At 39.2% G+C, this 24,709-nt stretch overlaps 1 protein-coding gene across 2 annotated transcripts; it reads right to left on the bottom strand.

Moving 5' to 3' along the window:
* Window positions 1-1,153: 1,153 nt before the first annotated feature.
* Window positions 1,154-23,715, bottom strand: PM20D2 (peptidase M20 domain containing 2). 2 transcript variants are annotated; one of them, XM_070450132.1, is made up of 7 exons: window positions 23,121-23,715; window positions 20,891-21,039; window positions 16,400-16,542; window positions 14,902-15,056; window positions 12,418-12,553; window positions 11,332-11,439; window positions 1,154-2,493 (listed from the first exon to the last, which is right to left on the bottom strand). In XM_070450132.1, exons 1-7 carry the CDS (start codon window positions 23,574-23,576, stop codon window positions 2,372-2,374), a joined length of 1,269 nt encoding a protein of 422 aa, XP_070306233.1. In that variant the 5' UTR covers window positions 23,577-23,715; the 3' UTR covers window positions 1,154-2,371. The 2 variants fall into 2 exon arrangements, with proteins under 2 accessions (XP_070306233.1, XP_020732927.1); XM_020877268.2 differs by lacking the exon at window positions 1,154-2,493 and adding an exon at window positions 6,741-11,110.
* Between the last annotated feature and the right edge of the window lie 994 nt (window positions 23,716-24,709).

Consider the following 24,709-nt stretch of genomic DNA (forward strand, 5'->3'; position numbering starts at 1 on the left):
CTCTTTGCGACCCCGTGGACTGTGTAGCCCAGCAGGCTCCTCTGTCCGTGGCATTTCACAGGCAAGAATACTGGCGAGAGTTGCTGTTTTCGCCAGGGGATCTTCCTGACCCAGGGATCAAACCCACATCTCCTGTATTGGCAGGCGGATTCTTTACCGCTGAGCCACTCATTTACATGCACCTAAATCCCCACTTTGACCAAAACTTATGCTTCAGTCTGTAGCCTCCTACCTATTTTATATGCATCTCTTCATGTTGGTTTCATTACAAGGCAATAACAATATTCCTACTTTATTTACATCTTGTGGTCCCTAAGGTTTCACCTCTTCACAAGAAAAGCTTTTTAGACTGGTACAGTGGTTTCTGGTTTTGGTAGGTATTTCCCTGGTAGGGAAACTTTGAAGAAGAGAGTATTTGCAGGCATTTTGTCAGTTTTGTCATAGGGGTAACTAGCCTAGAAAATTTGTGTGTGAGTGTTCCCTGTTTAATAATCACTGCTTCATGAATCTCCACCTTGCAGCATGTCCAAGTTCAAAGTGAAGTTAGTAATGTGATATCTTCACTGATGAACCTGGGATTAGGCTGACTTTTTTCTGCATAACCATGGCAAGGAAATGCATAATTTGGGACTACCAATAACTTGTTAGGATGAGAAATACATGGTTACTGAATGTAAAAGAGAATGCCAAAATGAAAAAGAAATGGTTACACATCACTGGACAATTCCATTTATACTCAGTGAATACCAGCATTTTCTGTGACCCAGAAAACAATGGCCACTGATGTCAGGGCAGGGGATAAAGGAGAGGGTTCTAATTTGGTGTATTATTTAAACAACATATAGCTATTCATACTATATATCCACAGGATCAACTCCCATCAAATTTATGCATAAAACATTTGTTTGAAATTCAAATAAACTCTATTATGTCATTTTTATTCCAAAGCTAATTTGACTGATCCCTATACTAAATAATATCATGTTATTTCTTCATGAGGGCTATACTTTGGTCTTTAAAAAACAACAACAACCAAGTTTCAGAAAGTCTAATTACAGGGCCATCTCCCATTTTCTTGAAATAAAAAAAAGTTTTGTTTTTTTTTTAATAGCAAACTCTACCAGAAAAATGTAAAGGAATACAGATGAAATAGTTAAATGTCAACTTTTAATACTAATAATATTTTTAGAACATTACCTTTTTCATGCTTATTTTATGAAACAATTCTAATCAAATTTCACTCACATCCTTGCCACTTGCTTCTTCCTCAGAGCAGGACCACTTTGAACTGTCTAGGCGGGTTTCCAGGACACATAATCTGAACTTCCATCCACAGTGTTTGGGGAGCTCTGCCATATAGAACCAGCATATAGGATGCTGTATTGTATTAGTCTGTTCAGGCTGCCGGAGCGGAGTCCCATAAGCTGGGCAGCTTAAACAAGAGATATTTATTTTCTTTCAGTTCTGGAGGCTGGAAGTCCCAGGTCAAGGGGTTGGCTGGTTTATTTTCTCCTTAGGTCTGTCTCCTCGGCTGACAGATGGCCGCCTACTTGCTGTCTTCACCTGGCCTCTTTCTCTGAGTACATGCATTCTTGGTGTCTCTTCATTTAGGTGACACAAGTCATATTGGATTACAGCCCTGCCCTTGTGATCTCATTTAACCGTAATTACCTCTTTCAAGGCCCTATCTTCAAAGAAGTCACATTATGGGGTGAGAATTTCAAAATACAAATTCTGGGAAGACACGACTTAGCCCATATGCCTATGGGAATTATTCAGCTTCATAACAGTGTATCTAGTGCATCTGAGGGCAGGAGGAGATGGGGGTGACAGGGTGAGATGGTTGGATGGCATCACCGACTCAGTGGACGAGTCTGAGCAAACTCCAGGAGACAGTGAAGGACAGGGAAGCCTGGCGTTCTGCGGTCCATGGGGTCACAGAGCGGACACAATGAGCAGCTGACCGACAACAGTGCACGTTATAGGTGTTTACTCTTGATCTTTACAACATAACCACATGCAGTGCTGTTTCTCAGAGTGATCTTTAAAAGGCTTGTTCACGTTGATATCTATGCTAGTGGTATGAAGAATAAGTTATTGAATTCATGTTCAATGTCTTTGCTACCTTTTCTAGCAATTCTCAGGTGACCTCCACAAGCACGTAACAGCATTGATTAAGGTGACAGTACTTTGCTCTCAAAGCTATGTCACTGAGACAGAACTCTGTAATTTGACTTCATAAAAACCCAAATACAAAGCAACTCTCTTTTCTGATAATTTTGGAGAAAACCACCCTTTATCTGTGGACATCTATAGTACTTAATAAACTTGCTGGCTTGACTAGAGAGTAGAGAGATTTGGTTAATAATGTCTAGTTAACAAGCAGGTATGAGGACTTCCCTGCCGGTCCAGTGGTTAAGATTGCGTTTCTCTGCAGGGGCGTCGGTTCAGTCCCCGGTGGGAGACCAAGATCCTGCACACCATTCAGTATAGCTTAAAAAAAAAAAAAGGCAGGTATCACATAAATACTGAACAAATAAACAAACTGTCACTCACAACACATAAGCATTAATATGAGGAAAAAAATTTTAATAGTTGCACTTTTCTATTTATTCATTTATAATAGTGGCACTTTTTGTATTTATTCATTCATTCAGCAAGTAATTCTAAGCACCTAGTATGTAGCATGCAATGTTCAAGAGCAGTGCTTCTCAAACCATCTGTGGTGAAGGACCAGTTTGTTTAATTATTTTATATTTCCAATTCACTGGAGAACTTCACAAATCTAGGTCTGAGCCTGCATTCCACCCTGTAGGAATGTGGACTTGTGGGTTTGACCATGGAGCCCAAAACTGTTTGTGAATGTGAGTCATAATCATCACAATAAAGCATGCAGAGGAAGAACATTTCATTCTGTTATTAAAAAAATTGTGCTACAACTGAGTGTCTTTGTATGGGAAATCCCAGTGTCTACAGTGATAAGAAAGCACATTATCCAACAAACACAGTAATAATGTGAGAGTAAAACCATTTAGTTCACTTAAGTATTATCACCACTCTGAAGATAATTGGATGCCTTTTCAATTTCATATTGTTTAATTTTTATCTATATAAAAATAATTTTTATCTATATATAATTAGGAAAATACTTGTAATTCCCAGAACAGCACTGACATTACCTAGGAACATGTTAGGAAAGCAGAACATCAAGCCTCACCCCACACCCAACTAGAATCTGTATGTTAACAAGTTCCCCAGGTGAATCTTACATGCATTCAAGTGAGCAAAGCACTGAACTAGGTTTGTGTAACCATATACCTTTAGTATCATTCACAAAAAGTTATGTAAGAGCTGCATTTATACATGAGACAACTCAGTATTGCATGCTTACTCTACGAGGAAGGAATATTTCCTTTCTTTCTACCTTTTTTGTTTTGGAGGGGATGGTAATTTGTAAAGTTATAAAAAGCAGAAAAAAATCCATTCATAATCCTATTAGCCATGGGCAACTAGTATTACTTCTCATCCTTTTTTCTACGTAGTTTTGTATAGCTGCCACCATATTTTATATACAAATTGATACAGGTTGTTTCCCATGACATATTATGACATTTTCCTACTAAAAACTCCGTTTTGCAGCCATTAAAATCATTCCATACTATGACTGTACATGGCAATCTTTTCCTTAACACTGGATAAAAAAATAATACTGTGATGAATACTCTTAGGGGAATATTCTTGTCACACTCTAGACTTAATTTCCTCATATTAATAGTGAATGTGTAGAATGGATGCTGATTTGAGATCACTATTCTTATTATATTGAGTAAATAGTGTGCAGTGTAATTCCAAGTTCTCAGCTTTTTAAAACTTAAAAAATCACAAATGGAATTAAACTGTGCCTTGTTAATGTTAGTGACTCAAGTTATGTCCAACTCTTTGTGACTCTCCGTGACACCGCAGCCAGCCAGGGCCCTCTGTCCATGAAATTCTCCAGGCAGGAATACTGGAGCGGGGGTAGCCATTCCCTTCTCCTGGGCATCTTCCCTATTCGGGGATCAAATGCAGGCCTCTTGTATTGCAGGCAGATTCTTCACCATCTGAGCCAACCGGGGAAGCTCAGAACTATACCTTAGTGATTCAGGGAACAGTAACCCACTCAAACTAGCTTAAGAACACAGGAATCACAGACATGAAGTAAATAAATGGCTGTGCCTGATGAGTACTGTAACGATTTCAGACAACTTCTCTTTCTAGGCAGTTACCTTTCCTTTTCTTCAGTGTGATTTGCTTTATTCACTATAAAGACTGTCCTCTGCTCACACATGACATTCACCTCCAGATTCATTGACCTTAAAATCCCAGAGGTAATCATCCTCTAAATGACCTCACCGCAACTCTTAATTCCCGGGAGAGCTATTTCAAGTGTCTCTCCACCCTTATCAAAAGTCCATCTCAGTTTGTATAGGCCTTCTTTTGAGCTAAAAGAGGGTGAGCTGGCCCTTCAGGAGATGTGAAAGGAATTAGAAACAAGAGCCAGAATAAGCTTTTTCCTACTCAGCCTACCCTGCACTCAATAACAGCTGTCTGCAAATGAGGTCAGAACAAGGAGACTTCACAGTGTTAAAAACAAACAACCCACCCCCGCAAATAACCAAAACATCAGAAACTGGTTCAACATGAAGAACATGTTTCTGTACAGGCAGAAAAACGTATTTCTCTGGCAGTGGGAATGGATAAATCAAAACCATATATTCAGTTCAGTTCAGTTCAGTCGCTCATTCGTGTCCGACTCTTTGCGACCCAATATATTAATAGGTAACAAATACAGTTATGACATATTGGGCTGAGGACAGAAAACAAGTTTTATTAGTCAAATTGTTCTTATCATCTTAGAATAAGAAATCTATGCTTTGTGAGTTAATTTCTAAAGTTTTGTAATTATTTCCCTTGATTTTCTAAATTCTTTTGTTCCAAACTTAGATCAATGAAACAAGTGATATTTAGGCCAGAACTTAAAAAGTGGCAGAGGGTAGGTGGGGTAATAGCAACATCAGAAGCTGGGAAACATGGGCTAAGATCTGATTGGAGAGACTCCTAGAGTTAAGGGGCTTCCCAGGTTGACCCAGTGGTAGAGAACCTGCCTGCCACTTGCAGGAAACACGAGAGATGTGGGTTCAATCTTGAGGTCGGAAGGATCCCCTGGAGGAGGGCACGGGAACCCAGTCCAGTATTCTTGCCTGGGAAATCCCATGGACAGAGGAGCCTGGTGGGCTACAGTCCATAGGGTCACAAAGAGTTGGACATGACTGAGCACCATCATAAACATCTCAAACAGCTGAGGCTGCGATCTCTTTCTGGCCGGGATTTTCTACTACAAGCTCTTCTTATATACATATTTTTTACAAAAGAGCCTGTCTTAAAAACACACAACCCACCTGAGTGGGTTTGTGACTCTGGATGGATGGGCGGAAGCTGAAAGCTTTCTAGGACAATGGCAGGTATACCAAACAGTTGCTGTGGGTAACCGCTCCATCTTTGGGAAACATTAGGCTGAAACAATAACTGACTAGCCCCTCACCACTTTCAGAGATTAACAGACAACAGCTTAAAGTTTTGCTAAAATTTCAACTGCACCTAAGTCTACTTCTTCACACGTGACATCTTACTCCTTTATCAAGCTAAAAGCAAACGAGAATTTTTAGAGTCCAGGGGTACTTAGATTGGCATCAAACTCTTTGAAGCTTCTCATATACAACACATGATCCTCCTATGAGGAATGAGTCAGGTCTGATGACAAGGCTTGAAGTGATAGTTAATCCTGAATTAGTATCATTCAAACCAGGCAGTAACAACGCTTGGATCTAGGTTTGGTTATTCCTTAAGTAAATTAAGCTCAAGTGGGAAAACATGAAGTTTTTGAACTGCTTTCCATTCTCTCGGGTCAAACAATAAGGCGTCAGGCATTTAGCAACACAACTAATAGATAAAAGTTCAAACTCTCTCAAAGGCAATTCATTGTTTACTCAATGGGGCAATGTCTACTTAGTTTTTTGAGCTAAACAAGAATTTTGTCTATTGAAGACCTTGATTTGATATTTTTTTCTGTTTTGTATTTCTGAGGTTTATTTTTTAAAGCGACTGGATGCTGTGATCCACTATACTAATCAAAGCTCATTTTACATTTTAATCATTGGGAAAAAAAGAACAGATTTGGACTCTATTTTGAAAGCCAGTTCAAACCAAAAAAAACACGGACACTTGTAATTTTTTTCATATGAGGCACTTATTCTTTAGACATTGATAAGACTCTAAAAATCTGCTCTGTTGCATTTAAGCTATTACATGGTATGACTTTGTGCTGAAGTTGAAAAAATTTTTTAAGAAAATTCAATACTGTAATTATGTACCTACATCTCATCATGTAAAACTTGTCCTGGCATTTCTCAGTATCTGAGACTAGTAAAACACTCATTTTTAAACAAAAATAATTGTTCTTTTTAAAATCTCATATAAACAACATGACATTATAGTATAAAAGCAAAGCAAATCAACACCTGTAACACTGAATAAGAGACTAATATATACAGCAGAAACCAACACAACATTGTAAAGAAATTATCCTCTCCAAAAAATAAATTTTTAAAAAAGATTATGTCACAGTGTATTTGGGTAATTGTGCTTTATATTCATATATTTTCAAAACTCCCTATATAGGTTGGAAAAAACCACAACTGCTATTTGATAAATACATTTATTAACATTATAGATTTTTTCATACATACTTTAATATATGTATACATTAAAATATTTTTAAAATGACTATGATCTGATGGTAGTAGAGACTGATTTTACTTGAAAATATTAACTTCATACATATCAAATGCACCATCCTTAACTATATGATTTGTTTGCAAAAGGCTTGCTGAAGTATAAACAAAAATAAAGAAGCAGTTTTTCATACCTTACACACTTATAAAGAGTTGCTAGCTAGCAGCAAGACAAATTGACTTATTTTACAATGAAAATTTACTTTGATCTTTTGAAGGCTAGTACTACGTAGAACATTTTCCAGAAGACCAGAGATGCTTCAGATAAAAAGTAAGAAATATATAAAATACAACTATCTGAAAGGTTTTCTAAAAAGAACATATTATAAAAGTAGACAATCATTCTTTAAGAAGACTTTTCATATCAATTTCTTCTATTCAAATAGACTGACATGACTCAGGTATTTTTAAATATTTCAGAAACACTTCCTCAAAAATTTCCAAGACAGCAGCCTTCAGGTGTTCCCTCAAACCCAGTGTTGCTTAAATGAAGCAAATCTTATGAGAAGTTACCACCAACCACAAGTTTTTGGGAGCATGAACTATATCTTCCTCTTTACCTTACCCCCAGTGCTTAGAAGTAGGCTCTCCTTGACAAATGTTCACCGAACTCAACTGTTGAAAAGATCACTACAACTTACTAATAAATAAACAGTCCTCTGGAGGATTGTGGGAAACCAAAACACTTCCAGTTTATACAAGTATTCATGAACACATGAAAATGTTCTAATTTAACCTAAATGTCCCAGCCCTTATGAGTGTTATAGGAAGAAGCAATTAAAAGGGAAAAATTCCTGAATAATTCATAAAATATGAGTAGTTTTTAAAACTAACAGAACCTGAGAATTTTAAGAGGCTAGCTAAATATTAGCGACACTTAATCATTACATAGTATATAGCAACTTAGTAGTGAGTAGTACCACATAATCATTTTATACAGGTCCCATATTCAGTCAGGCCTGCTTTTAAAATTAAACCACAAAAGAAAAAACATGTTCAATCTGTTTTTAAATTTAACCCACTAATCTGGATTATACAATTTGGGTCTATTAATTTAACAAAAATAGCCAAAAGTTGGTATTTGAGGAAAAGGCTTTCCGTTCAGCCTGTGAACAGTGAAAGTTTAAAAAGAAACAAAAAACCATGTAATAAAACCTTTTTCCATAAGAACCAAGATACTCAAGCAGGTCCACCTATGTCTCTAGTTTAGGTTAGAAGTTAATTCACTATTTTAAAAGTCAAAGTATTTTAAAATTTATACTAACTTAGCTTGGGCTGTTTTTTCTTTCAAATGAGTCAGGTTTTAATGCACTTAAAGGAAATTAAGCATACAGAAAAGACAGCGGCTTCAAAGAACACAGAATCAGGCAGAGGAGCAACATGCACTCACCGAATCTAAGAGACAGTCAAGTGTCCTTATTCAAACTGATTCTGGGGGAAAAAGCCAGTTGCCCCTTTTCTCAAAATCAAGGCACAAAATTCCATTTTGAAAAAGTCTTATTCATGTGTCAACCTCCTAAAAATACTCATCATTTACATATATAGAGTATATGTATATACATATATATATAACCCTTTTTATCTAGAAGTGACACTGTTCTCCTGTAATTGAGTGGTTCTCCATTTATCCTCCAAATAATCTTTGGAGATTTAATCTAAAATGTGAGGCCCAATCAACACAATGATAATTTAAGCTAAGTATAAACATTTACGAAAATTTAGCACATTACAACATACCACTAAAATATGAGGATAAAGAAAGACCTTAGTTCCAAAAGGAAAAACTACCATTACAAAGAAGTGGGTTTCCCTGCTGAAACAGTAAAGAATCTGCCTGCAATGCAGGAGACCTGGGTTTGATCCCTGGATTGGGAAGATCCTCTGGAGAAGGGAATGCAACCCACTCCAGTCTTCTTGCCTGGGAAATCCCATGGACAGAGGAGCCTGGTGGGCTATAGTCCATGCGCCGCAAAGAGTCTGTCACAACTGAGCAACTACTTTCACAAAGGAAGTAGTCTCCCCAATTCTAATTGCATAGTGAAGATTAGCTACAGTTGTTCCTCTGGACAGGAGATTTTGACTCAGCATTTATTTACTTATTTATTTACACGCTTTAATGTAATATGGCTCAGTTAGCTCACTAGTAAATAAAAATGAAGAGGGGATTTTAAAAGTCTGAATTATAAAGTCTGAATTATACTAAATAACTTAACATAAAATGTCAGGGTGAGATCTAGGGGGAAATGGAATTCTCCAGGCAAGAATACTGGAGTGGGTAGCCATTCCCTTCTCCAGGGGGTCTTCTGGACCCAGAGATCTACTCTAATTTTTAAAAATGAGACAAAGAATGTCATGGAGGACCAAGTTCTCAAAGCTGATACAGAGTAAGAAGAGTGGCCAGCACAGGGGACAGCCTTAAGGCTGGATACTAAAGAAAGCAAACAGCCTCCAACTAATAAAAATAAATAAAAAAAAAAGAAAGCAAACTTCAAAAGAGACAGAACCCCCAGTGAGGACAGACCACTGATGTGTTATGGGCACTGCTAAGTCCCTTTCTCAGTGTTTTCAATTCAGAGGCTTGAAGTTTTCTTCCAGGATAAGATCTGATTATACGATGTAAGTCAAAGAGAGCCAGTTTTTATGTTATACAGGATGGACAGGCAAACTTTTATCTTACAAAGGGGCGGACAGTAAATATTTTAGGTGTTGCAGGTCACACAATTTGCTCTCTGATGCTCTTTCTTCCTGAGCCCTTTAAAAAAGAACAGCTCATTTTCAGCATGCTAGCCATAAACAATCAGGCTGCTTGCCAAATCAGGCCAGTCTGCAGACGGCAGATACAGAAGGAAAGCAATTCTTAAATACTAACTCTCCTCTCAAATTCCCCTCTCTTTTAACTTTAAATAACTTCAGATAAAAGAGGAAATAGAGGTTTAAAAGACTATAAGGATAAGGGATCAAATCTAACTTTCCGAAAGAGAAGCGGAAGTCTCAGAGCATACAAGTTGACTTGCTTACAGCTGAGACCAAATGCTCACTTTGCTCTCTTTCCCCCTTCCATTTCTGGAATGCTTATGGCTCAAATTTGAGGACTCCCTGACCTTTACTATATTCACAGCTTAATGTATTTGTTTTACTGGATACTTTTCACATTCTTTTATCATGATAAAGAAGTCACACCAGGAAAAACTAATATAATACTTCTTAGTTTATACTAGCATGGGGCTTAAGGAGGCTTAGAATTCTGTCGCCTAAATTTAATAAACTACCGAGTTTACTCAGGCTGGACAGGCTAGCTTCTGAGGAGAAGCCTGAACAGGGCTGCGAGGTAGAGGGGACCAGTTCCATGACATTAACATTCAAGATAAGCAGACATCACTCCTCTCACCATATTCCCCTAGGGCACATGGGGCCACCAAGCCAAAACCTTACAGGAAGAGTCTAATCCTATCCAGCTACCATTTTCCCTATTACAATAATATGGAATGAGAAATAGCACTTCAGTGCCACTTCTCAGAGTAAGTTATATACAAAAAAGAACATTTTCATTTTCTTTCAAACGGTAACTTAAGCTCATTCTTTGCACCTGAGTTTCTAGTTATTTCCCACAGCATTTCTGATTAAAAGCCTACTTTTATTATCAATGAAGAGAGTCTCTAGACCAAAACAGATACAGATATTCCAAATGAATCTTCCCTAAATTTAGAACGGGAATTTTTAAACAACTTTATAGAACAGTGTTACCAACACCAAAAACATCTTTCATGTGCCCATTATGAATATAAGGCCTGAAATCTCTTGGATCTTTTAAAATACACTCACACAACATATGGCTTTATAAAATATTATCACTGATAAACCATGTGTCATCCAGGTTGTTTATGAAATGCCAGCTCTGAAAGGTCACAATTTCATCAGCCACAGATTTGCGAAACTTTCACTCTAGATATGAGGTGAGGTAATATGTTTTTTCCACATTGTGTCCTCACTTTTCAGGTAAGAGGAATTTGACTCAAACTTTAAGACTGAAAAACAAGCCATGCCCTCCTCGCTCATTAAAAAAGATTACAGGAAGAAAATCATCACTTCTTCTGAATGATCTGTAAGTAGCTCCTAAACCCTCCTTTTATCCTACTGCATTTAAAACTCTTCCTCTTGAAGTTTCAGTCTGAAGTCCTCTCTGATTCTTTCCAGCAACTCTGGTTTAAAGATAACATCCAGTGCAGTCATTGCCAGAGCTTTGGCTGTTCTCAAAGTGTAGAACTGAGCCTCCTGTGATCCTAGGCAGGAGAGAAGTTAAAGAAAGGTAACTTCATACGTATTACAGCTAACTTATTCGTTTTCAGGTTAGCTCTCAATATCTAAATTGCCTGTCCAACTGACCACCACAATATAGTATTTCCTGGGGTGTTCGGTAAAGAAGTGATAATGGGCTAAACCAAGCATGTAGAAAGGCAGCTACTACTACAAAAAGAAGGCACGTCAGAACATCAGCTCTCACCTGCAGCTTCAGTGTACTGTTCTGTATGATTCAAGGCATTAGATCCAATGTAAAAATACGGATGAATCCCGGGAACCACAAAAGAAACATTCCCAAAATCGGTAGATCCTTGGAAAGGTAAGACAAATCATGAATTTTTAATTGCTAGTCCAACGGAGCACGTGTATCTTAACACACCTTATATACACCTGACCTGATTTACAACTCCTTCCCTTCCAGAAATTCTCTACCCTCTGGGCCCACTCTCCCGACTGCCTGGCTTTCTCTACGCCTCCCTCGCCCATCACTTCTGTCTCCTGAGCACGGGCGACCCTGAGCGCGTCATCTCTGGGTCCTCAGGCAGCCTCCTCAACACTGAAACCTGTGTCTTCAATCACCTCTCATGTGTTGACAGCCCCTAACTCTCGACCTGGACAACTTTCGGAATCGGTTACTGGGCAGCTTTCCTTAGAGGTCCTGTGAACACCTCAGACTTAATGAATGAATAATTTGTGCCAGCCCCTATTTCAGCCCGCGCTCTCATCTCTGAGTGACACCGCACCTGTTTTCACCTCCAAGTCTCCGAGTCCACTCATCGACACCTACTGCATTTTAGGAGATACATTTCTAACATGGAAACTTATTAGCGATAATCCTCTAAAAGGAGAAAAAATCTAAAATTACCTGATATACTTATGAGTGTTTCATAGTTGTTTGTTATTTCTCAGAAACTGAAAATGTCCCCATGTAACCAAGTCCTTAGTAACTGGCTTACTGATAACTGAGAATGAATTAAAATTCTCTTTCCCCTTTAAGTGGCTTACTTAAAAATTAGAACGAAGCAAATTTAAACACTAGAAAGACTTAGAATATAAAGCCAAGAGTAGGTTGGCTGTTTCTAAAAGCAAATCTGTTCCCATGACATTCCACATTCACTGAAGAGTTCTTTAATGTCTTTCTCCTAACCATTAAGTTTGTAAAAAAGTGTCATTAAAAAGCATAAGCAACACTTCCCCCAACCTCCAAAGCTGTTAAGCAAAACCATTTAACCTTGGATAGTACTTCCCTGCCTCAAACAGCATGGTGTGTTTGAAAGAGCTTAATTACCTGAAGGGCCACTGAACATAGCATCTTCTGAAATGAAGTCTATTCCTAGCTGTTTTCCGTTTTCAACATAAGCTTTCCACAGACTCTTATTGGGAAGAACATTGTAATAATCATGTGCTCCACCGTCAATTTCCACCTAATAAAAATTACAACACAAGTTTAAAATTAAGAAGCTTGAACTTCAAACCAGCACTGGTTCACTAACAGAAATTAGTTTGAAAAGGCGGCACCTACCCTTCAGGATACAAACCCGCAAACCTTTACTTTAAAACCCACATTTTTCTCTAAGGAGAGCTCCCAGGACCCTGTCCCCTTTATGCGATCCATGCGCCAAAGCGCACAAGGTCACCGAGCTCTACCAGCCAGCGGGTCTCAGGGTCAGCCCCTGAACCAGGAGTGGGCGGCCAGCAATCCCCACTTCAGCCAGCACCCCAAGTACTGCTGATGCAGGTGGTCCCCACGCCACGTAGGAAACACTGCTCTAGGCTAGGGCCCCTAAAAGACAAATCAAGATTCCCGAATTTTCCGTATACAGACTGACCCTGACACCACTACCTCGTCTGAAAGGTATAACGCACTTTAAGAGGAAGACAGAAGATCCACAGTGTGGCGGCGCTGACTATGGTCCTCATTTATTAATTTCAGTGCATTAAGATGCAGAAGCAGTTTACATGTGCCCAGCTAAGAGGATTTACAGATTTAGATTTGATTAAATAAAAACGGGCAATATTCCCACAAACTAAAGATAATTCCAATAACATTAGCAAAAACCAATTATAAAATGGCAGAGATATTATTCTACTCTTAGCAACATCTAAGTTAGACACAATGAAAATCTAAACATACTAAGTCACACAGCTGTGTCTGACTCTCTGCGACTCCAAGGAATTCTCCAGGCCAGAATACTAGAGTGGGTAGCTGTTCCCTTCTCCAGGGGATCTTCCCAACCCAGGGACTGAACCCAGGTCTCCCGCACTGCAGGTGGATTCTTTATGAGCTGAGCTACCAGGGAAGCCCAACAGATACTATAAGTCAGCCAAAACATAAAAATTATTAAAAGACTATTTAAATATAACAGGAGATAAGCAATCTAGCTGACAAGATATTTAAAGTAATAATCATAAAGATGTTCAAAGAACTCATGAGAAGAATGGATGAATAGAATGAGAAGTTTTAAACGAAGAGTTGGAAAATATAAAAAAGAACTATACAGAGCTAAAGAATACAGTAACTGAAATAAGAAATACATGAGAAGAAATCAACAGTAGGTTAAATGATACAGAGTAACAGATGAGCAAAGCAGTGATAATCACTCAAGCCGAGAAGAAAAAAGAAAAACGAATTTTAAAAAATGAAGACAGTTTAAAGAGCCCTCTGGGACAACATCAAGTGTTAACATTTGTATTGCAGGGACCCCAAAACGAGAAGAGACAGGGAAAGCAGCAGAGATCACACTTGAAGACATGCCAGCTAAAAACTTCCCTAATCTGGGACAGTAAACAGATGTCTAGCCCAGGAGACACAGAGAGAGAATACCAAACAGATTCAACCCGAAAAGGACCATGCTGTCATTAAACAGCAAAAATGAACGAGGAAGACAGAATATAAAAAGCAAAAGAGAAACGCAACACGCCACCTACAAGGAGATTCCCACAAGGCCATCAGCTGACTTCTCAGCAGAAACTCTGCAGGCCAGAGGGAGTAACACAGTATACTTAAAGTGATGGAAGGGAAAACCTACAACCAAGAATACACTACCTCACAAAGCTTTCATTCAGATTTGAAGCAGAGATCACAAGTTTTACAGACAAGCAAAAGCTAAGAGTTCAGTATCACAAAGCCCCAACTTTCTAAGAAATGTCTAAAGGACTGTTTAAGCAAAAAAAAAAAAAAAAAAAAAAAAGGCCATGACTAAAAATATGAAAATTACAAAAGGAAAAATCTCTTTGCCAAAGGTAAATACATGGTAAAAGTAGAAGATCAACCACTTTAAAGCTAGTAGGAAGGTTAAAACACAAAAGTAGCAGAATCATCTGTAACTATAATAAGGAATTAAGGGGCACACAAAAAAAAAGGGTATAAAATATGATATCAAAAGCAGTAACCGTGACGGGAGGAATACAAACAAAAGATAGGTGTGGCTGATCTTGCCGTAAAGTTGCCTTCATAGCGGCTACATAGAGCAATTCTAAAAGCATAACTGCCAATAAGGAAAAAGATAGCTTGCAGAAAGGCAGGGATTCTAGCTTAGCAATACCAGTTCTTCTAAGTCCTGTGTGATAAGACCACTGTGGTCTTCCCTATGTGAACACAGAGTAAAATAAGTAAGAATGAAAGACTTTCAAATCAACTGATTTTTGCATACTCAAGACACTGCCAAATGAAAGAAAGGCAAAATTAGGTTCTAATGTAACTTAATATAAACAGTCCCAGCCCACACATGTGCTTCTGATTCTAACTTAGATTAACTCTTAAAGTCCTTACTGTGCAGCCAGTGGCCAAAGCTGCAGCTCTGAAGCAGTCTTCTGCCTTTTTGGTCAAAACTGGAAGCTCTTTCATTGAGGGTGCACGGAAGTAATAGATTAACTCAGAGTAAGAGGGAATGATATTGGGTTTTACACCACCATTTTTTATTATACCTATAAAAAGAACCAAATTACTGGAATTGAACTTGGAGCTTGGAGACCATTCCTTTAGTTTAAATACAGCCATAAAGTTTTTCAGCCAAAACATATATACAGAAAAATAGTTTAAACTTATTACCTTCACATATATACCAATCAAAGATTTTGATGTTATACAACAAGTTTCTATGCATAGTGTGACATTTTCTGGCTAACAGAAAAAATAAAATAACTGTCTGTATGTACTTTAGCCTGAGGAATTTACATAATGTTAATAAATTATGATTCTTGACTAAAAAGAAACTGTCAGAAATTTTTATAAGTATTGTTAGCCTTCTGGAAGAGACTTTTATTTCAGGGGCTTTCTTATAGTTGTATATTTTGTTAAACTTTTGACATAAGGAAAAACCCCAATGGTAGGAGGTTCTATAATTACCCTCATATCTTAGGAATCCCATTTTAAATGGCATTTGGCTCTGGGAAAATATTTGAAGCTATTTTTATGTCAATAAGAAACTAATACAAACGAAAGACTGACAAAGTATACTCTCAACCGTCAAAACAAATGCATTTATTTGGAACTATACTAGGAAAGAAGATGTATCCATTCAAAATAATAACTAAAACAAATAATTAAAGCCTAATATTTTATGAGCTGATTTTTTTAAAAAGTATTTTTACATATTCATGTTTGGTCCTTTTAAAGAAACTAAAGCAGAAAATCAGTAAAAGTGCAGTTACTAATTTCAGAGTACAGCAAAATCGGGTAAAGAACAGATGTGAAGTATAATAATTTCCCAAAGCATAAGGAAATAAAACTAAAAAATAAACCTGCAACTTCAAGGCAGTACTTTATTACTGTACTTACATTAAGGTGCTACACATAATTTTTAATTTTGCATAATACTTTTACTTAGGGTTAACAGCACTTGAGTATATAAAACCAGTAACCATCACTTTTTTTAAAATGAGAAAACAATGAAATTTTGTTATCAAGAAACAGGATAACTGGGAAATCAAGTTCTAACTTTCAAATACCAACAGAAAGAACAGAGATCCTTACATAAAAACATCAGTTTTAATACTCAAAATGACCATTCTATTTATGTACAAATAATCTTAGCCACACGTAAACAAACATCTACTATCCTGCGCCAGGAATTTCTGAAAATGTTAAAATTTTTTTTGAATATTCATAGAGTACATAAAATGTTCCCAAATGTTTTTTTTACATTTTTAAAAAATTTATGTATTTATTTTAACCCCAATTTTTTTTCATCAAAGAGTCTATTAAAGAATTGTATTGCACTCAACTATATTAAGCACCATCTATTACCCAAAGTATTTGACATTTGTACCATGAACTCTCCAGGCGGGCTTCAGTTGCTGTCTTAACACAGACAGATTGTTGTAAGCGAGGACGGCAGCATCTAATGCATTCAGCCCTTCCCAGGGATAAGCAGCAGCGTGAGACGCCTTACCGTAGTACTTCACAGTCACACTAGGAAACAGAACATCATTAGGAATGGCTTTTTTCAGTATCACTAAACAGAGAAATTCCAATTATTATTCAAAATTAATTCACACGGCCGGAATTTTTATTTGCGAATTATTTGTAGCAATAATGTAACAATTTACATATCCTAGTTCTAGTTTATATGTAATCCAGGAACTAACACAAAGAAGGCAGTCCAAAAAAGAATTTTGCTCAACCTCCTTTTCAAATTAAATCTGTACACCATTAAATTCAAATAAACAATCCATTTTAAGTGCTGGTATTACAAAAAAGATGGCTCCTGTCTTCTACGCTGTATTGTGACAGCTCTGTATCAAAGGTCTGCAGAAACTCAGATAATTCTGTTTCATGGTCAAGGAAAGACACAAAGGAGGTCACATTTGTTTTTGTGTGTGTGTGTGTGTGTGTGTGTGTGTGTGTGTTTATTTATTTATTTATTTTTGGCAGAGCCACCCAGCTTGTGGATTTTTAGCTCTCTGAGTAGGGATCAAATTCTGTGCCCTCAGCAGAGAGTGCACAGTTCTAACCAGTGGACTGCCAGTGACTTCCCAGGATGTAATATTTGAAATGGATTAAGAAAACCTCTAAAAATCAAATTAAACTCACAGTTTTATAAAATACTCTTGCTTTAAGTCAGCTGTTCCTGACCAATACTTTATTAATGTTCCAGAATACCTGTATCACTAATGCCTTAAAATTTTATACATTGTTTTCCCATTTTCAAATAGTTCTCACCCTAGTCTAACTACTCAGATACAATAAAAAACAAATTTCAAGGGATTGGATCTGATACACAAAATGCCTGAAGAACTATGGACGGAGGTTTGTGACACTGTATAGGAGGCAGGGATCAAGACCATCCCCAAGGAAAAGAAATGCAAAAAGGCAAAACAGTTGTCTGAGGAGGCCTTACAAATAGCTGTGAATAGAAGAGAAGCAAAAGGCAAAGGAGAAAAGGAAAGATATTCCCATCTGAATGCAGAGTTCCAAAGAAGAGTAACGAGAGATAAGAAAGCCTTTCTCAGCAATCAATACAAAGAAATAGAGGAAAACAACAGAATGGGAAAGACTAGAGATCTCTTCAAGAAAATTAGAGATACCAAGGGAAGATATCATGCAAAGGTGGGCTCAATAAAGGACAGAAATGGTATGCACCTAACAGAAGCAGAAGATATTTAGAAGAGGTGGCAAGAATACACAGAAGAACTATACAAAAAAGACCTTCATGACCCAGATAATCACAATGGTATGATCACCAACCTAGAGCCAGATATCCTGGAATGCGAAGTCAAGTGGGCCTTAGGAAGCATCACTACGAACAAAACTAGTGGAGGTGATAGAATTCCAGTTGAGCTATTCCAAATCCTCAAGGATGATGCTGTCAAAGTGCTACACTCAATATGCCAGCAAATTTGGAAAACTCAGCAGTGGCCACAGGACTGGAAAAGGTCAGTTTTCGTTCCAATCCCAAAGAAAGGCAATGCCAAAGAATGCTCAAACTACCGCACAATTGTACTCATCTCACATGCTAGCAAAGTAATGCTCAAAATTCTCCAAGCCAAGCTTCAACAGTACGTGAACCGAGAACTTCCAGATGTTCAAGCTGGTTTTAGAAAAGGCAGAGGGGAGGGGGGATCGGGATGGGGAATACATGTAAATCCATGGCTGATTCATGTCAATGTATGGCAAAAACCACTACAATATTGTAAAGTAATTAGCCTCCAATGAATTAAAAATAAGTGGAAAAAAAAAAACCAACATTAAGAATGAGGCAAACAATACTACAAATAAAAAAAAAGAAAAGAAAAGGCAGAGGAACCAGAGATCAAATTGCCAACATCCATTGGATCATCGAAAAAGCAAGAGAGTTTCAGAAAAATATCTACTTCTGCTTTATTGACTATGCCAAAGCCTTTGACTGTGTGGATCATAAAAAACTCTAGAAAATTCTTAAAGAGATGGGAATACCAGACCACCTGACCTGCCTCTTGAGAAACCTGTATGCAAGACAGGAAGCAACAGTTAGAACTGGACATGGAACAACAGACTGGTTCCAAATAGGAAAAGGAGTATGTCAAGGCTATATATTGTCACCCTGCTTATTTAACTTATATGCAAACTACATCATGAGAAACATTGGGCTGGATGAAGCACAAGCTGGAATCAAGATTGCCAGGAGAAATATCAATAACCTCAGATATGCAGATGACACCACCCTTATGGCAGAAAGTGAGGAAGAACTAAAGAGCCTCTTTATGAAAGTGAAAGAGGAGAGTGAAAAAGTTGGCTTAAAGCTCAACATTCAGAAAACAGGATCATGGCATCCAGTCCCATCACTTCATGGCAAATAGATGGGGAAACAGTAGAAACAGTGACAGACTTTATTTTCTTGGGCTCCAAAATCACTGCAGATGGTGACTGCAGCCATGAAATTAAAAGACGCTTCCTTCTTGGAAGAAAAATTATGACCAAATTAGACAGCATATTATAAAGCAGAGACATTACTTTGCCAACAAAAGTCCATCTAGTCAAAGCTGTGGTTTTTCCAGTAGTCATGTGTGGATGTGAGAGTTGGACTATAAAGAAAGCTGAGCACCAAAGAAGTGATGCTTTTGAACACTTGTGTTGGAGAAGACTCTTGAAGAGTCCCTTGGACTGCAAGGAGATCCAACCAGTTCATCCTAAAGGAAATCAGTCCTGAATATTCATTAAAAGGACTGATGCTGAAGCTGAAACTGCAATATTTTGGCCAGCTGATGCGAAGAACTGACTCATTTGAAAAGACCCTGATGCTGGGAAAGATTGAAGGCGGGAGGAGAAGGGGACGACAGAGGATGAGATGGCTGGATGGCATCATTAACTCAATGGACATAAGTTTGAGTAAACTCCGGGAGTTGGTGATGGACAGGGAGGCCTGGCGTGCTGCAGTCCATGGGGTCGCAAAGAGTTTGACAGGACTGAGCGACTGAACTGAACTGAACTGAAGGTTTAGAGAAAGGATTGAATATTAAATAGTTATTTACAAAGATGACTTGCTTAGATAATACTTTTTAAGACTGAGTAATAATACCCACGTGTAAATTAATAAAAAGTCACTTAGATTTTTTTTTAATGAGTAGATTCAGGAAGCTCATGACATTTCTTTACTGATTCCAAACATTCAATTAGCAAAACAAAAACAAGTAAAAGCATTCAAGTAAAATACATTTAAAAAATTTTAGGATACTCTTTATTTCTTCAATATATATCTTATCACCCTCACCCAGAAACTGGAATTTTAACAAAACTGGTGATAAATATTATAAAATGGAAAAGGATGTCCTTTATGAAAAGGATTCGAGCACTATTTTTTCTAGGATTCAAATCTATGTACAATTAAAGCACAATAAACTATAGGAAAAGAAATGTTAATGCTTGTTTTGTATTAGTATTAGTATTTTAGGCTTAAAAACATTCAAAAAGTGACATGGAATGGTATTCAAGACATACTGTTTAATTTAAAAAGCAAGAGCAAGATCAACAATATATTTAGAAGAATATTTTTGGGGGGAATCCTCCTTTAAAATTTACTTTATACAAGTACCTATTTTATGGCTATAAATACAGCCTAAATGCTCTGGAAGAATATATATCTCCAGAAAAGGACTGGATGTGGGGAAGGTGAGTAATAGGGACACAGTGCTTTATTTATTGTTACAGATTTTTAGCATAAATAGATGAGTAATTTTTGTTCTTGTTCTTTTTTCCACCTTAAAAGATGGCCAATGAAAATCTAAGAAGTCAGATACTAAGAAAAGGCCTGAGGCCAAAAGGGCTGACTTCAGGATAAAGGCCAATAAACCTACCTAACCTAAATCCTAGAAGGCTGATGGACTGGGACGCCTGCCTGCAGCCTCTGGCCCCTTCAGGCCAGAGACACTGGCAGAGATTTCCAACCTCTAAGGCTGTCCAGAGGTGTGCCGCTATACATCACCCCTGAAACCAACGATGGAAGACTCCTCCTCCTCTCACAACACCAATCGCTAGTGATAAGGCCAAAGACACCAGGACACTTAAAACACTCACCCTCTGAAAACAGGGATGCAGAGAGAGGCCGGGTAACTGACCTGTCACTAGCACGGCCGGCCGGGCCCTCTACTCCTCTCCAGCTACTGCGGAGAATGGAGGGCTTTCCTGAAGCACCTGAGCAGTGGCTCCTTGGAACCAGACTACTAGCTGACCATCAACTATTACGGCTGAAACATCTGATGTAAAAATTTAAACCACTTCAATGATGCACCCCGGTACAAAAATAAATGAATAATAAGAAGTCTCTTTCAACTTGATTACTCACTCATGTTCAGCAACGTCAGGTAGATAAGCGGCATTCTCTTGAGATGGATGGGCCATAAAAACAACATCAAGATTTTTGAAAGCCCCGGCTTCAATTAAATCAATTTTGCCACCACCATCTTCTTCTGCAGGGGTTCCCAGGACAATCACCTAGAAAGAAACACCTGTGTCAGAGGGACAAAAATTCCTAGTAGGAAATGTCAGTCAGATTTCCTTGCATATATATTCACAATCTATATCAAACTATGAAGAGAGATTTTGTTCTCTGACTCTCAAATAATGCAGTGGGCGTAAATCTATGGTGCTAAATTAATCACAAACTTGCAGTTGACATTATTATACCAATTTATTGCAAAGTATGTACTAAAACCTCTACAGGAAAATTTTCCCAATCTTCTAACACAATTTTATATAACTAATGTCAAAGATGAAAAAAGATAAGTACTATATACTAAGTCCCTCAAAATTATTTAGGACTGATTTCTTAAAGCTTTTATTTAATGTATGTGTATATAATGATTCATAATCACTTTACTGGTAAGGAACTTTCTAGTTACTTACTAGTTATCCTCACAACAACCCTGTGAGGTAGGTAAGAGACCCTGTCATCATTTTAAGAAAGGTGGTTTGGAGGCAGGGAGTGAAGTGTCTTGCCCCAGGTCACAGAGCAAGTCTTAAGGCAGAGCTGGGAAGAGATATTTTGACCTTCAGGCCTGAACTTTGTTTCTTTACTAAACTACCTCTTTAAAAGGTCTTAACACATTAATCCTTTATGAAAAGTATTAAATAAATCTTAATACCACGGTTAGAGACGGCCAACTGTTACACAAACTTACTAATTCGATTCCACCAGCTCAACCAGGCAGATTTATTGGTCACCAAACACCTAATTAAACAAAAGAGAACTTTACAGAATAAACATTTTACTTCGATATTTAAACTTTAACTTCTTCAAACAATTTTTAAAAGTAAATAAAAATTTACTATAAACAACTAATATACTTTCAAGGTCATGTGTAAGAACACAATGAAAAAAGCTGGAAAAAGTCTTGGCTTGCAAAGAGAATCAACATAAACTCCGTTTTCAGGTAAGATAGATAACCTTCTAATTCTGAGTATTAAGGTTCAAAATCAGAAGTGTGTATATTTCCAGGCATTCAAACTCTTATATTAAGCTGCTTTTTACTCTTAACCTTTGACTCAAGAAATCTGATGACTTTTCAGGTTAAATCTTGCTGACTTCTCTGAACCTTCCATAAACCTGGTTTAAAGTTAAACCTCTCGTGTTTCACGCAAAAGCAAGGACACCTCCTCCCCCAGACAAAACAAAATCCTAGCCAGATGAAAAACAAAGGCCCAGTCAGAGGCAGAAAAGAGAAGGCAGCTAAACAGAAAAAGCCACAAAAGATGGAACTGTTAGAATAAAACAGAAAGGTTACTGACGCTGGGGAAAAATGGGCTAAAGAATATGAAATATAACACTAGTCTTCCCCTTAACCGGAATGGTGTTGACTGAATCTTAGCTCACAAAATGAAGAATATTCCATCTGGAAAAACAGAGTAACACAAGATTAAACTTGCCTTATGGCTAACATAAACAACATTTCCCTGTTTAATTTCGAGTTAATTTCTTTAAATCGCGAAATAAACCATAAGACTTAAGGATCAACTCATCTATGTTCTTAATAGTCACTCTCCTCCCATTTTCTGTATACTTCTAGAGGTTTTGTAGTTTTAACGGGTGAACATTTCCTATCCAAACTCCAATGATTCGAATCACAACAGCTTCTAGAACTGCCACAAACAAGAAAATTTTTTGGAGTCTAACAAAGCGGGTCTGCAGGTTTCCCTACAATAACTACTTCCTTCTAGAGATTGCACAACCTTGTCAGACAATTGCGATTGCCCGTTACCAAAAATAAGCCATCACGAAAACCAGGCTTGGTTCTAAGGTTCTTTCCTAAGGGAGAACGTCGACTCAGTTGTTTACAACTACACAGGAGAGAAAAAGCAAAAATCTGTAAAATGTCGCTAGGTCGGCAACTCATGCACTACTGACTGACGCAGGGGTTTTGCCCACTCTAGCCAAGGCCAGGACTCGGAGCGCGGTCTCTGACACCTGCCCCGGGGTGGGAAGGGACTGATGCGCACGGGAAGCGCCAGCTGCCGCCCTTCTGCGGTAGGTCCGGACTGGGCAGGCAAAGGCAGCCCACTCCCGGGTCCCACCTCACCTTCACCGGCAGAGGCAGTCCGGCGAGGCTCTCCAGGGCCCCCTTGACGCCCAGGGCGGCCGCCGCCCCGACCTCGGCGATCAGGTTGTGGCCGCAGGCGTGCCCGATGCCGGGCAGCGCGTCATACTCGCAGAGAAAGCCCAGGTGCAGCGGGCGCGGCGCCGCCCAGCCCCCCGGCGACCCCCACTCGGCGCGGAAGGCCGTGGCCAGCTGGTAGTGCGGCTGCACCGCCCACGACCCGGCCGGGGTCTCGCTCTGGAAGAAGCGCGTCAGCACGCCGTGGGCCTGATGCTCTTCGTAGGCCAGCTCGGGCTCGCTCCAGATGGCGCGGCTCAGGGCCCCCAGGCGCTCGGCCGCCGCGTCGATGCACTCCGCAGCGCGCAGCTTCAGCAGCTCCAGATCGGAGACGCTGGCGCAGGCACCCCCTTCCACCGGCCGCTCCTCTCCGGGTCTCATCGTGCCCACAGCCGGTGACCGGTCAGCAGTTCTCTCCCTGGACCGCTGGCTCGCTCCGTCCCGGCGGCCCACCGAGCCTGCGTACCCGCCCGGCGTCCGCGGAGGTCGTCGCCACAGCTCCCGGGAGGCCCGCCCCCGAGTCCCCCGGCCCCGCCTCCAGAGCCTCGCCCGCAACGTGCTCCGCCCCTTCTGCAGCCCGCAGGTGCCCCGCCCCCGGTCGGCGCGGGGGTCGCGGGGAAAAACCCGGTGCCGGCGAGCCTGGGTCCTCGTGGCTGGCCTGACAGCTGATCTTTGCTCTAAGGGCATCATTCCTTGCCCGTCGTTGCCTCTGTCCCACAGAAGCAGAATGGGGACGGCTAATAGGTATCAGAGCAGGCCAAGTGAACATTTGTTGTTTATAGTCGCTAAGTCGTGTCCGATTCTTTGCGACCCGGTCGACTGTAGCCCGCCAGGCTCCTCTGTCCATGAGATTTCCCAGGCAGGAATGCTGGAGTGGGTTGCCATTTCCTTCTGCAGGGGGTCTTCACGACCCAAGGATTGAAACGAAACCCTCCCCCCTCCCCCCGCCTCAGCCCCGCCGCGTCCTGCTTTGCAGGTGGATTCTTTATCGCTGAACCAACCAGGGGGTCAAGTGCAACACAGTCCCCCTGAAAAACCAGCTCTCTCTAAAACAGGAATAAGCCACTCTGTTTCTAGAACAGTAATACAAATTTATACAAGGTTTTTAGCTCATAAAATTGGGTGCCGATATAAATGGTTTGCAAAGAACCCCGGTCTATAGACTACGAACTTCACTCTTCGGTTTGCCCCCACTTTCTCCTCCTTGAGGTTCTTGAGTAATAGAAAAGCTGAAACTACTGTATATGGCTTTCTCATTAGAATCAGAACTTACTAATGACTGGAACAGTGCCTGGAATGCAGTAAGCACTAGGTATGTATTCCCTTTATAGTCTATTTGAGTAGAGTAGAATTAGAATTAAGAATTTAAAATGAGGTTTTGTGGGTTTTTTTTTAAAGCGCAAAACAAAGTTAATTAAAAGATATATGGTTATATATACTCATACTACGTTGTTGATTTGACTATGTTTTTTTAATAGTAACAGCGTTGAGAGAGAGCATATTTTCTGGTTTTG

The sequence above is a fragment of the Odocoileus virginianus genome, chromosome 19, assembly GCF_023699985.2.
Source record: "Odocoileus virginianus isolate 20LAN1187 ecotype Illinois chromosome 19, Ovbor_1.2, whole genome shotgun sequence".
Taxonomy (NCBI): domain Eukaryota; kingdom Metazoa; phylum Chordata; class Mammalia; order Artiodactyla; family Cervidae; genus Odocoileus; species Odocoileus virginianus.

Bases quoted from the DNA above. Each gene is read 5' to 3' on its own strand.
- PM20D2 (XM_020877268.2), bottom strand. From the start codon at position 23,576: ATGAGACCCGGAGAGGAGCGGCCGGTGGAAGGGGGTGCCTGCGCCAGC. The intron at 16,543-20,890 runs GTGAGTAATCAA...TCTGTTTCCTAG, and splicing joins CCTGACGTTGCTGAACATGA to TGTGACTGTGAAGTACTACG. The intron at 12,554-14,901 runs GTAAGGACTTTA...AATTTTTATTAG, and splicing joins CTTTGGCCACTGGCTGCACA to GTGGAAATTGACGGTGGAGC.